The following is a 14,660-nucleotide window of genomic DNA, read 5'->3' on the forward strand; positions in this document are numbered from 1 at the left end:
TTGAAGAATTTTCCACAGTTTGTTGTGATTCACACAGTCAAAGGCTTTGGTGTAGTCAATAAAGCATATGTTTGCCTGGAATTCTCTTGCTTTTTCTGTAATCCAACAGATGTTGGCATTTTGATCTCTAGTTCCTCTGCCTTTTCTAAATCCAGCTTGAACATCTAGAAGTTCATGGTTCACATACTGTTGAAGCCTAGCTTGGAGAATTTTGAGCATTACTCTGCTAGCATGTGAAATGAGTGCAATTGTGTGGTAGTTTGAGCATTCTCTGGCATTGCCCTTCTTTGGGATTCGAATGAAAACTGACCTTTTCCAGTCCTGTGGCTGCTACTGAGTTTTCCAAATTTGCTAGCATATTGAGTGCAGCACTTTCACAGCATCATCTTTTAGGATTTGAAATAGCTCAACTGGAATTCCATCACCTCCACTAGCTTTATTTGTAGCCATACTTCCAAAGGCCCACTTGACTTTGCATTCCAAGATGTCTGGCTCTAGGTGAGGGATCATACCATAGTGATTATCTGGGTCGTGAAGATCTTTTTTGTATAGTTCTTCTGTGTATTTTTGCCACCTCTTCTTAATATCTTCTGCTTCTGTTAGGTCTATGCCATTTCTGTCCTTTATTGTGCCCATCTTTGCAGGAAATATTCCCTTGGTATCTCTAATTTTCTTAAAGAGATCTCTAGTCTTTCAGTACTCACTATGTAGCCCAAGCACTTTGCATATGTTTCCCTGCTTAATCCTCATACAGCCTTGTAAGTAGGTACTTTTGTCCACCTCCTGCTAGAGAGAAAAACAAGGCTCAAGTTTATATAATCTTGTGGAGTTGAGATGCAGACCCTGAAAGGCTACGCTCTTAAAGACAGTGCAGGGCTTCACATGAACAGTGAAGCGTTCAGAAATGGTGGAGGGGAGGCTGTAAAACACGGAAGCAATTGACACTGTCCACTTTCTAGTGCTTTCTTTGTGTGGAAATGAAACTTTTGGAAAGTGTGATATCCAAAAGAATCATGAAAAACCACAATAATTGTAGCATTACCTATAAATACATATCAATAGATACGTTAGAAGATAAAAGTTACCATGGTATAACAGTGATCAATCCCATGAACATTTAATGAGTTTTATTTGGCCATTATTTATTCTGCAAAGATTGTGATGATTATACAGTTGATATTGCTGAAAACTGTTTTGAATATAGAAAACATTTCCCCCACCCCATAGCTCACTTTGTTGTACACACCTTTATAGAAGAAATTGTATCATATGCTAAAAGTTTGTGTTCAAGGTACTTATTCAAGGGCATATAAAAGAAATGGATGTAGGAAGTTATCAATATCCTTCATCAAAAGGATGAATGAAGTTTCCTTCCTTTCAAGAAGGAAAGGAAGTCTTATAGAATTATACATGGGCTCATTACATAAATATCCTAAAAACTTAGCCCTCATCTTTTTGTTCTACAAAAAAAAATCAAGAATTTAGAATATATAATCAGATGTGGTGCCCTCAGATAGCAAGGCTTGAGATTGGTGATTCTCATCCTAAACTGTGTGGGAGAATCAGCTGTATTTATGTGTACATATGTCTATGTTTCGGAGAAGGCAATGGCACCCCACTCCAGTACTCTTGCCTGGAAAATCCCATGGATGGAGGAGCCTAGTGGGCTGCAGTCCATGGGATCGCTAAGAGTCGGACACGACTGAGCGACTTCACTTTCACTTCTCACTTTCATGCATTGGAGAAGGAAATGGCAACCCACTCCAGTGTTCTTGCCTGGAGAATCCCAGGGATGGGGGAGCCTGGTGGCTGCCGTCTATGGGGTCGCACAGAGTCGGACACGACTGAAGTGACTTAGCAGGAGCAGCAGCATGTGTATGTTTGTTATTGAAGTATAGTTACTGTACAATATTATATAAATTATAAGTATATACTTTATATAATAGAGATTAAATTATAAGTATATAATTTATATAACAGAGATTCACAATTTTTGTAGAGATTCACAATTTTTGAAGGTTATTTTGCACTTATAGTTATTATAAAATGTTGGTTATATCCCCTATGTTGTACAATGTATTCTTGTAGCTTGCATACAAGAATACTATACATAATAGTTTGTACCTCCAGTCCCTCCTTCCCTCTCCCCACTGACAGCTGCTACTTTGTTTTATTGTTCTGTATGTCTGTGAGTCCACTCCTTTCTTGTTATATTCACTAGTTTGTTGTATTTTTTTATTTTTAAATTGAAGTATAGTTGATTTACAATATTGTGTTGGTTTCTGATGTACAGCAAAGTGATTCATATATATATATATGTATATAAATATTTTTTTCAAATTCCTTTCCGTTATAGGTTATTACAAGATACTGCATGTAGTTCCCTGTGCTGTATAGTAGGACCTTGTTGTTTATCTGTTTTATGTATGGTCAGTTCAGTTCAGTCGCTCAGTCGTGTCCGACTCTTTGCGACCCCATGAATCGCACCACGCCAGGCCTCCCTGTCCATCACCAACTCCCGGAGTTCACTCAGACTCACGTCCATCGAATCAGTGATGCCATCCAGCCATCTCATCCTCTGTCGTCCCCTTCTCCTCCTGCCCCCAATCCCTCACAGCATCAGGGTCTTTTCCAGTGAGTCAACTCTTCGCATGAGGTGGCCAAAGTACTGGAGTTTCAGCTTTAGCATCATTCCTTCCAAAGAATACCCAGGACTGATCTCCTTTAGGGTGGACTGGTTGGATCTCCTTGCAGTCCAAGGGACTCTCAAGAGTCTTCTCCAACACCACAGTTCAAAAGCATCGATTCTTCGGCACTCAGCTTTCTTCACAGTCCAACTCTCCCATCCATACATGACCACAGGAAAAACCATAGCCTTGACTAGACGATGGTAGTTTGTATCTAACAGTCCCAAACTCCTCACTGACCCGTCCTTACCCCTTTCCCTTTTAGTCACCATAAATATTTTTTCTGTGTCTGTGAGTCTGTTTCTGTTTTGTATATAAATTCATTTGTATAATTTTTTAGATTCCACATATAAGGGATATCACATTTTTGTCTTCTCTTACTTCACTTAGTATGGTATCCATGTTGATGCAAATGGCATTATTTCATTCTTTTTTATGACTATGTAATATTCTGTTGTGTAATACATATCCACATATGCCACATTTTGTTTATGTACATATGTGTTCATCTCTCAGTAAACACTAGGTTGGTTCTACGTCTTGGCTATCATAAATAGTGCTGCCATGAACACTGGGCTGCTATCTTTTTGAATTAGAGCTTTCATCTTCTCAGGATATAAGCCCAGGCACGGGATTGTTGAATCGTATTGCCACTCTATTTTTAGCTTTCTAAGGAAACTCTATACTGTTTCTCATAGTGGCTGCACCAATTTACATTCTAACCAGCAGTGTAGAAAGGTTTGCTTTTCTCCACACCCTCTCTAACACTTATTATTCTTAAGACGTTTTAATGATAATCATTTTGACCAGTGTGATGTGATGCCTTATTGTGGTTTTGATTTGTGTTTCTCTAACAACTAGCGATATTGAGCATTTTTTCATGTGCCTATTGACCATTTTTATGTCTTCTTTGGAGAAATATCTATTTAGGTCTTATGCCTATTGTTCAATTGCGTTGTTTGGTTTTTTGTTACTGAATTATGTACTGAGTTTGTATATTTTGGAAATTAAGCCCTTGTCAGTAGCATCATTTGCAAATATTTTCTCCCATTATATAGGTTGTCTTTTCATTTTATTGATGGTTTTCTTTGCTGCAAAAGCTTATAAGTTTGATTAGGTCCCATTTGTTTCTTTCTGCTTTCATTCACTGCCCTGGGAGACTGACCTAAGAAAATATTGGTACAATTTATATCAGAGAATGCTTTGCCTATATTATCTTCTAGGAATTTTATGGTATCATGTCTTCTATTTAAGTCTTTAAGGAACTTTCGGTTTATTATTGTGTGTGGTGTGAGGGAGTATTCGAACTTCAGTGATTTACATGCAGCTGTCCAGCTTTCCCAGCACCACTTGCTGAAGCGCTGTACTTTTTAAGATTCCACGCAGAATGGTATCATACAGTATTTGTCTTTCTCTGTCTCATTTCACTTAGCATAATGCCTTTCAGGTCCATCCATGTTGTTACAAATGGCAAAATGTCTCTCTTTTTTAGGGTTGAATAGTACTCCATTATGTATATCTACCACATCTTTTTTATTCATCCATGTGATGGTGAAAACTTACTTCCATATCTTGGCAGTCATAAATTTGCTGGGTCATATGGTAGTTCTGTTTTTAGTTTTTGAGAAACCTCTATTCTCTTTTCCACAATGACTGTACCAATTTGCACTCTTGCCACAAGTGTATGAGGGTTCCCTTTCTTTGTATCCTCACCAGATTTGTTATTTGTATTCTTTTTGATAATAGCCATTCTGACAGGTGTGAAGTGATATCTCGTTGTGATTTTGATTTGCATTTCCATAATGATTATCGATGTTGAGTATCTTTTCATGCACCTGTTGACCACCTGCATTTCCTCTTTGGGACAATGTCTAATCAGTTCTTCTTCCCACTTTTAAATTGGGAGAATCAGTTGTGTTTTTGACAAGGATGCCAATATAGTTCAATTGGGAAGAATAATCTTTTCAATAAATATTACTGGGATACCTAGATATTCACATGCAAAAGGATGAAATTAAATTCCTACCTCACAGAATACACAGAAATTAACTTAAAATGGATCATAGACATGAAAGTAACAACTAAAATTATAACAGTTTTAGAAGAAAACATAAGAATAAAACTCTGTGACTTTGGATTAGGCAGTTTCTTAGAAAAAAATACCAAAAAGCAACAAAAGAAAAGATAAGTTGTTCTAAACCAAAATTTTAAACTTTTTTTTCTGCAAATGATACTATCAAGAAAGTAAAAAAACAACTCACAGAACTGGAGAAAATATTAGCAAATCATGTATCTGATATAGGACTTGTGTTCAGAACATATTAAGAATACTTGCAGTCAATCATAAACAGATGAATAGCCCATTTTTAAATGAGCAAAGGATCTGAATAGACATTTCCTCCAAAGAAGTTGTATAAATGATCAATATGCACATGAGAAGGAAAATGTAAATCAAAACTCCAGTGAAATACCCCTTCATACCAGCTAGGATGGCTGTAATAAAAAAGACAGACATTTGTAAGTACCACTAAGAAGAGGATAGGGAGAAATTGGAATGCTCATACATAGCTAGTAAGAGTGTAAGATGGTCCAGCTGCTTTGGAAACTAGTTTAGCAGGTCCTTAAAAGTTTAAATATATAAAGTAGATGTAGCAAGTCTACTCCTAGATACACCCCCAAGAGAAATTAAAACAAATGTCCGTACAAAATCCTTTACATAAGTATTCATTATAGGCAAAAAATGTAGAAACAACTCAAATGGCCATAAAATGATGAGTAAATAAAGACATTATGATATATCCATATGATGACTATTATTCAGCCATTTAAAAGGTAGTTGTACTGATACATGCTATAAAATGGATGTACCTTGAAAACATTATAAATCATATGGTTTGTAAGTTATATTTCAGTAAAGCTAATGTGACAAAATAATCAACTTGGATACTTTTGTAAGTCTTTATGCCCAAGCTGAACCCCGGATCAATGAGATCGTTCTCTTATGGTGAAACTCAAGCATCAGTATTTTTTGAAGTTCCCCAGGTGATTGCATTGTGTAGCCAAGATTGAGAATCACTGCTCTAGAATCAGCTCTAATCTAAATGAGCTTCTAATTTAGGAAACTCTAGAAAAGTTCAGATCCCAGTAAGAGGACTCCAGGAAATTTCTACCAGTCTCGCTACTCAAAGTGTGGTCCTCAGACCAGTATCACTGGGGACCCTGTTAAAAATGTAGATTCCTGGGCAGCCTTCACCCTGGCTCTAGTAAATCAGAATCCACAATTTAACAAAAGCCCCAAGTTATCTAAAGTTTGAGAAGCATTGCCCCAGGTCAGTGATTCGCAATCTTGGCTGCATGTTGGAATCATCTGGGAGTTATACTGACGCCTGGGTTCCACCCCCCAGTGATGCTACTGGTATGAGGTATAGCATCTGGATTTTAGAAGCTTCTAGGTGATTTTAATGTGATACAAATTAAGAATAACTGGTATAAACGTACTGTTTGGGGACATTTAGTGGCAAAAAGAAGAAAAGACAAGTATTTTAAAATAAAATATATTTTGTTTTCAACATAGAGGACTGAGGAACATGCATAAACAAATGGAGATCATTGATGTCAAAAATTTCCAGAAGCGCAGGGAAGGAATGGGAGTAAGACAATAGTAGGGAAGGTTTGCCCTAAAAAGACATTGAAAAAGTAAAAAAAAAAAATGACCAAGCATTTTCCCCTCCAAGTACAAGAGTGAGATCTCTTTTTATAATATACGATTATTGGAGACTATGCAAATTTAAGTGGCCAAGGATCTGTGGTTCTTGAGAGAAGAGTGTTTTTAAATTCTACCACAAAATGTTCAGCAGCTACTTACTGAACTTTTCTGTTTTTTTGCTCTTTAAAAAAGAGTGTTAATATATTAATTCAGCAATAGATAATCCTTCCCAATAACCAGGGTACCAGTGTCCCAGTATTGGTGTCCAGTCCCAGTTCTGGGGAGATTGAATGCTTACAGGCAATGGGAGCTGAGCTGGGTGGGAGGTGCTCTTCCTGGGCATGAAGGACGCCCCTCGCCAACAATGGGCCTCACCTTGTTACGACCGGAGTCTCTCTACCCTCACTGGTCTTTGCAGAATCATGACTCTAAAGTGTCTCCTAGACAGAGTCACAAAGCTCACAGAGTTGGTCTTCGTGGTCTCTCATTTCATCCCCCTCCACCAGCCTTAGTCTCCACGTGCTCTTCCCCGGGTGACTTGAGTCTACTCTGTTTCAGCATCAATATACGGCACGCTTGTCTCCATTGAAATGAGCCACATGGGTTCTGTGCCTTCAGGAGTTGGGGTGTGTGTGTGCGTGTGTGTGTGTGTATGCATCTGTGTGTGTGTCTGTGTGTCAGTGCTCTAGTGATCTGTGCTAACTTAATGCGTAACTGTTAAAGGAAACCCACAGCCCCTTTTCCTCCTCCTCCTCCTCCTCCAGCTTTTCTGCCTCCCTCCTTTCTCCTTAACATCTCCCTCTCTTTTCTCTCTTATTCCCTCCATCTTAGGCACTGAAACCCTGAACCCTTTATCAAAATGAAAGAAGTGATGTACGTGTTGAGACTTGAGAACCAACCCAGTGACCATAATACCTTTACTGTGTTTTCTACCTTTTGTTAAAGGCAAGTCTGATATTAAACATACCAGGACATTTCTACATACTGAGAGGGAAATCACATGATCAGTTATTACCAGTATGTGATAGCATGAGTGAGTGGCGTGCAATTAAATTCCAAAAATCAACTGATGTGTTTAAATACTGCAGGTACAACATGACCATGGGTCATTTTCCTGTCTTTAAATTCCCCAATTCTGTAAACTATCTGAGTTTTCTCTTTTCATGCTTTTTAAAGTCTTTATGAAATAATAAAAATGTTCACAAGCTATATACTACCTTAAAAAGAATCTTAAAATTTTTCTGATGACAATAATGATGCATGCAGCTGTATAAAGCACTGTCGAAAGTCTTGTAGTGTCCCAACCCATCCCCCCGTCCCAGCTAATAGTTTGGTGTACATTTTATCATATTTCCATTATCACCATCTTCCCTTTACATGTATGTATGCATTTTTTAAAAATCCACCTGGAGATATTTCTAAAATCCATCACTTTCCAAAGGACTAGCCCCAGGGAATAGGTACATGAGCTTGTCTAAGGATTTTAATAACTTCTCATATTTTGATGTGGGGTAACCTTTGCCAACAAAGGTCCATCTAGTCAAGGCTATGGTTTTCCTGTGGTCATGTATGGATGTGAGAGTTGGACTGTGAAGGAAGCTGAGCACTGAAGAATTGATGCTTTTGAACTGTGGTGCTGGAGAAGACTCTTGAGAGTCCCTTGGACTGCAAGGAGATCCAACCAGTCCATTCTAAAGGAGATCAGCCCTGGGATTTCTTTGGAAGGACTGATGCTAAAGCTGAAACTCCAGTACTTTGGCCACCTCATGCGAAGAGTTGACTCACTGGAAAAGACCCTGATGCTGGGAGGGATTGGGGGCAGGAGGAGAAGGGGACAACAGAGGATGAGATGGCTGGATGGCATCACTGACTCCATGGACGTGAGTCTGAGTGAACTCCGGGAGTTGGTGATGGACAGGGAGGCCTGGCGTGCTGCGATTCATGGGGTCGCAAAGAGTCGGACACGACTGAGCGACTGAACTGAACTGAACCCAAAGTTTGGGCTTCCCAGGTGGCCCTAGTGGTAAAGAACCCGCTTACCAATGCAGGAGGCTTAAGAGACATGGGTTCGATCTCTGGGTCAAGAATATCCCCTGGAAGAGGGCATAGCAACCCACTCCAGTGTTCTTGCCTGGAGAATCCCATGGACAGAGGAGCCTGGCAGCCCATAGGGTCCCAAAGAGTCAGACATCACTGAAGAGACTTAGCACACATGCAACCCAAGATTTATGATAATTCAGTTCCTTTAAATGTACATGTAGTTTTCTTGACTTATTTAATAACTTGAAGTCTCTAATGGTATTTGGTTATTGTTTAAATCACTTGTCTTATTTTGTATTTCCTTGGCTTATATCTCTGACCACGTCCTTATCAAAATATCCTGATTAGTAGATTTTAAAAAGTAGCATCACTACATACATGACTTAAAAATGTTGGTTGACTTTTGGTTTTTTCACTCCTGTCTGCATCATGAGATTCTACCTGCGATGATTTTCCCCAGCAAATAATTCATCACTGGGATTACTCATAACCTTTAGTTTCAAAATTCATCTCTTGCTATTAAGTTTCATTATTTTGCAGTATCTGTGGCTCTTCTGAATAATGAAAAAATGAAATGAATGATATACAGATAAAGTGAAAGTGAAGTTGCTCAGTTGTGTCCGACTCTGTGCAACCCCAAGATGGCAGCCCCCCAGGCTCCCCCGTCCCTGGGATTCTCCAGGCAAGAATACTGGAGTGGGTTGCCATTTCCTTCTCCAATGTGAGAAAGTGAAAAGTGAAAGTGAAGTTGCTTAGTCGTGTCCGACTCCTAGCGACCCCATGGACTGCAGCCTACCAGGCTCCCCATCCATGGGATTTTCCAGGCAAGAGTACTGGAGTGGGGTGCCATTGCCTTCTCCTGATATACAAATAAATTCCCTTTAAAAATTATTGGAAAAAATATCTTTTATTTAACCATGCCTAGTACTTTGGGGTATTCCAGTGAGCTCTACTTATAAAGATGAGAAATCTGGAAGTTCCTCCACCTTCTTTCTTGTCTTTTTTTTTTTGGATTGAATGAATTCTGTTTTGTTTTAGTCCAGAAAAGTCATACCTTTGTTTCTAAGTTACCTAAAATTTCAACATGTAAATTTTACTTTGCTAAAATCTAAATTTAATGTACAGTTGTATCCTCTTCCAAATAATACAAAGACTTTCAAATGTTTTTATTCTGATTTCCCCTCCTGACTTACTTGCTATTTTTATCAACCAGATTTTAGCTCTGTTTGCTTGCTTTTTTTAACCTCACAAATTAGACATCACCATTCTGTTAAGATTTCCTTATCTTCATCTTTTTTTTGCTTATCATCCCTACTTATATTCAGAGCTTCTGGGATGAAACCCTAGTTCCTATCATTTTGGATTGGTTGACAGTCTCCATGATATACAGGTCATTAGTTAAATGTGTCAGGAAGAAAATGAGAAGCCCCAGGAAATAGCCCCACACATGCACAGAGCTGCCCCCAGGCCTAGAAGCGTCCTTGTATGTTTTCCTCCCACTCTCTAGTTAGAGGCTTTTATGGAGTAGAGAGGAAAAAGGAAATCTTATAGAATCCTGAAGTTAAATATATTCACTTTAAAGGATTGTTTCTTATTCTGAGACTGTATTTGTCCTAACTTTTGTTGCCATTAAAATTACCTTTATTTTGTAAAATAATGGATGGTGATGATAGTTGAAAGTTTTTTTGGTTTTGTTTTTTATTCATGAGGTTTGTTTTAAGTTTTCCATGCTTGGCAAGTATAACATTGCCGTTCACAACCCAGATTTTTTGAAAATTTACGAGTCCTTGAAATCCTAAACCACTACTGTAGACAACTAACTGTGAGTTTGGTATGTGGACATTGAAGCATGTATTCTTGGTTACATTAGGGGCTTTATTTGTTATTCAGATGTGGACAAATCCTGTAGTATTAGTAGTATTTTGCAACATTATGTTGTATTATCAAGTAGTCCTTCGGAGTCTCCCAACGATTGAAGTTATGTCTAAGAACTTCTTCCATAAGGCTGGATCTATACGAGCAAAGTGATCTGGGTGCTTTTTGCACACCTTGTGTACAACTGGTGATGTTTATGCTCCCAATTTTTAAAAAAAAACACTCACAACCAAATATTTGGCCAATAACTTACTATGTGTCTTTCTCATTTGAAACATGAGCAGGTTGAACTGCTTTCCAAGTTTGTTTTCAACACTAATGTGAGTTGTGATTGCACTTGCACATATGGCAGGATACAGGAAGCTTGGGGCTGGTGCACTGGGATAACCCAGAGAGATGGTATGGGCAGGGAGGTGGGAGGGGGGTTCCGGATGGGGAACACGTGTACACCCGTGGCGGATGCATGTTGATGTATGGCGAAACCAGTACAATATTGTAAAGTAAAAAATATATATATAAATTAAAAAAATAAAAAATAAAAAGTCTTAAAGAGATATAACTATTTCATATGTATTTATATTGCATGTAAGTTTCACACTATAAATTTAGATGCAGAAGACACTCATTTTTCTCATATGGGCTCATTTAAAAGGCTGCATCTGTGATATGGGCACTGCCATCTTAGCAGATGCTGTTTCTTCCTTTCCCTGTGAGTGTTCAGTGTGGAGCCTACACTAGAGTTCTCATTTCACTGCTGTAATGAATGGTCATGTTTAAATACAGTCACATTATTTATTGCAAAGGGTCACAGAACTCATCTTTGTAATGGTCACATGCTTGACACTGAAGTTGTTATGTAAACATTCAGTCATTGTGACAATGTAGACAAGCGATGACTACTTGAAGATGCACAACCACAGATTTTGGAGGCCTCTGAATTCATGACAGAGTTGTTAACTGGCAGTTTTGTTATTTCCTATAAGTACAAGGAAAGGAAGTATTACAGTTACTCATACCCATTTGAAAGAGGAAATTAACATTTTCTAAAAAATTCTTTTTCAGTGAAGGAAGCCCGTCCCCCAGAATGGAGCTGCTGCACAATATCGACCCAAACTTTGTAGATACTGCGCCCTGTGAGTACGTTGTTTATTGCTGCTAACTTACGTCTCTTTGGCTTACAAAGATGGTTTTATTGCCCAGTGGCTCTCTAGCCTAATTCTCCTTTTCCACTTGAGTTCGCTGTAAAAGTGAACATTTCTCCATGGCACCTGTGCCACCAGTGTCCCTGGGCTTTGTTGACAGACACGGTGAATGCTGCTAATGAGCTATGTGAGCTTCTAAGCCTGTTCCCTCCCCGAGCCCCAGCTTTCCCATCTATAAAAGGAGAACCCATTGCTGCCCTATAAATACATTCTTCGGTACCGTTTTTCTAGATTCTGTATATGTGCGTTAGAATATGATACTTATCTTTCTCTTTCTGACTCACTTTACTCTGTATGATAGGTTCTAGTTTCATCCACCTCATCAGAACGGACTCAAATGCATTCTTTTCATGGCTGGGTAATATTCCATTGTGTATATGTACCACAACTTCTTTATCCATTCATCTGTCGATGGGCATCTAGGTTGCTTCCGTGTTCTAGCCATTGTAAATAGTGCTGCATTGAACATGGGTGTATGTGTATCTTTTTCAATTTTGGTTTCCTCAGGGTATGTGCCTAGGAGTGGGATTGCTGGGTCATATGGTGGTTTTATTCCAAGTTTCTTAAGGAATCTCCATACCGTCTTCCATAGTGGCTGTATCAATTTACATTCCCACCAACAGTGCATGAGTATTCCCTCTTCTCCACACCCTCTCCAGCATTTATTGTTTGTAGACCTTTTGATGATGGCTATTCTGACTGGTGTGAGGTGATATCTCATTGTGGTTTTGATTTGCATTTCTCTAATAATGAGCAGTGTTGAGCATCTTTTAATGTGTTTGCAATGGAGAAACAGACATAGAGAATAGACTTATGGGGAGAGGGGAGGAGAGGGTGAGATGTATGGAGAGAGTAACATGGAAACTTATATTACCATATATAAAATAGATAACCAACAGGAATTTGCCGTATGGCTCAGGAAACTCAAACAGGAGCTCTGTATCAACCTAGAGGGGTGGGATGGGGAGGGAGATGGGAGGGAGGCTCAAAAGGGAGGGGATGTATGTACACCTATGGCTGATTCATGTTGAGGTTTGACAGAAAACAGCAAAATTCTGTAAAGCAATTATCCTTCAATAAAACAATAAATTACAAAGAAAAAAAGTAAGTCAGAGAAAAGCAAATATTATATATTGCTACATATATGTGGGATCTAGAAAAATGATATAGATTATCTTATTTGCCAAGCAGAAACAGAGACACAGATATAGAGCTCAACCATATAGACCCCGAGGGGGAATAGGAGACGGATGAACTGGGAGATTGGGATTGACATATATACACAATTGATACTATGTATAAAATAGGTGATTAATTAAGAAATATTGCTATGATGACAATATCCCCTCAGCTTATCTATGGGTTCAATGCAATCTCTTTTAAAATAGTGGCTGGGTGCAAGTTGAGAATAGTTTTTACATTTTTAAAATTTAATTTTTATTTTAGAGTGGGATGTGCTTGATCTACAATGTTGTGTTGATTTTGGGCGTGCAGCCGCTGGTTCAGTTGTACATATGTGCTTGCACACTCAGTCGCTTCTGCCGTGTCTGACTCTTTGCAGCCCTATGAACTATAGCACCCCAACCCCCAACCAAGGCTCCTCTGTCCATTGGATTATCCTGGGAGGAATCCTGGAACGGGCTGCCAGTTCCTCCTCCAGGGGATCTTCCCGACCCAGGGGTCGAGCCCATGTTCCTCCGTTGCAGGTGGATTCTTTATCACTGAGCCTCCTGGGAAGCCCATACGTGTACATGTATCTGTTCTTTTTTGATTTCTTTTCTCGTATAGGTTATTACAGAATACTGAGTGGTTTTTACATTTTTTTTCAGCTTTGTTATTACTTCCTTTTAGATCTTTTTGAAAAGTGAAAATTATAGAGGGCGGCTCAAGAGGGAGGGAACACGTGTGTGTACCCATAGCTGATTCATGTTGATGTATGGCAGAAACCAACACAATATTTAAAGCAACTATCCTTCAGTTAACACTAAATGTTTAAAAAAAAAAGGAGACCCCATCTTCGAAAAGCCAGTTCCCTCTCCGAGCCCCAGCTTTCCCATCTATAGAAGAAGAACCCATCTCTGAGCCTCCCTGTAACCGTCAGCGTAGTGCTGTTATTGCCCCATTCTTACCTGAGAGTGTCAGAACCTCCTTCCAGAAAACTCAAGGCCAAATCATCAGCTTGAGCATGAGCAAAAGGGGTACAACAAGGCTGTATATTGTCACCCGCTTATTTAACTTCTATGCAGAGGACATCACGAGAAACGCTGGGCTGGAAGAAGCACAAGCTGGAATCAAGATTGCCGGGAGAAATATCAATAACCTCAGATATGCAGATGACACCACCCTTATGGCAGAAAGTGAAGAGGAACTAAAGAGCCTCTTGATGAAAGTGAAAGAGGAGAGTGAAAAAGTTGGCTTAAAGCTCAACATTCAGAAAACTAAGATCATGGCATCTGGTCCCATCACTTCATGGCAAATAGATGGGGAAACAGTGTCAGACTTTATTTTTGGGGGCTCCAAAATCACTGCAGATGGTGACTGCAGCCATGAAATTAAAAGACACTTACTCCTTGGAAGCAAAGTTATGACCAACCTAGAGAGCATATTCAAAAGCAGAGACATTACTTTGCCAACAAAGGTCCGTCTAGTCAAGGCTATGGTTTTTCCAGTGGTCATGTATGGATATGAAAGTTGGACTGTAAAGAAAGCTGAGTGCCAAAGAATTGATGCTTTTGAACTGTGGTGTTGGAGAAGACTCTTAAGAGTCCCTTGGACTGCCAGGAGATCCATCCAGTCCATCCTAAAGGAGATCAGTCCTGGATGTTGATTGGAAGGACTGATGTTGAAGCTGAAACTCCAATACTTTGGCCATCTGAGGTGAATAACTAACTCATTTGAAAAGACCCTGATGCTGGGAAAGATTGAGGGCAGGAGAAGGGGGCGACAGAGGATGCGATGGTTGGATGGCATCACCAACTCAATGGACATGGGTTTGGGTAGACTCTGGGAGTTGGTGATGGACAGGGAGGCCTGGCGTGCTGCGGTTTATGGGGTCTCAAAGAGTCAGACACGACTGAGGGACTGAACTGAACTGAAATCAGCCAGCACATCATCCGATCAGGCTGCCCAGGTGCTTCCCAGACCTGCCAA

The 14,660-nt window shown here is 39.4% G+C and overlaps 1 protein-coding gene across 4 annotated transcripts in view; it reads left to right on the forward strand.

Moving 5' to 3' along the window:
* Positions 1-14,660, forward strand: part of ARSB (arylsulfatase B) — a 181,746-nt gene that overhangs the window by 108,453 nt on the left and 58,633 nt on the right. For all 4 annotated transcript variants that reach the window (XR_015135495.1, XR_015135494.1, XM_086323125.1 and 1 more), the window contains one exon: positions 11,371-11,441. Coding sequence is in view for 2 of the 4 variants with exons in the window: in XM_086323125.1 (XP_086179251.1) it covers positions 11,371-11,441 (71 nt within the window). In the remaining 2 variants the exon portion in view is untranslated. The remainder of the gene's footprint in view (positions 1-11,370; positions 11,442-14,660) is intronic.

Source organism: Bos grunniens, chromosome 10 (assembly GCF_055505025.1).
Source record: "Bos grunniens cultivar Pamir isolate PY7600 chromosome 10, Bosgru_T2T1.0, whole genome shotgun sequence".
Lineage (NCBI taxonomy): Eukaryota > Metazoa > Chordata > Mammalia > Artiodactyla > Bovidae > Bos > Bos grunniens.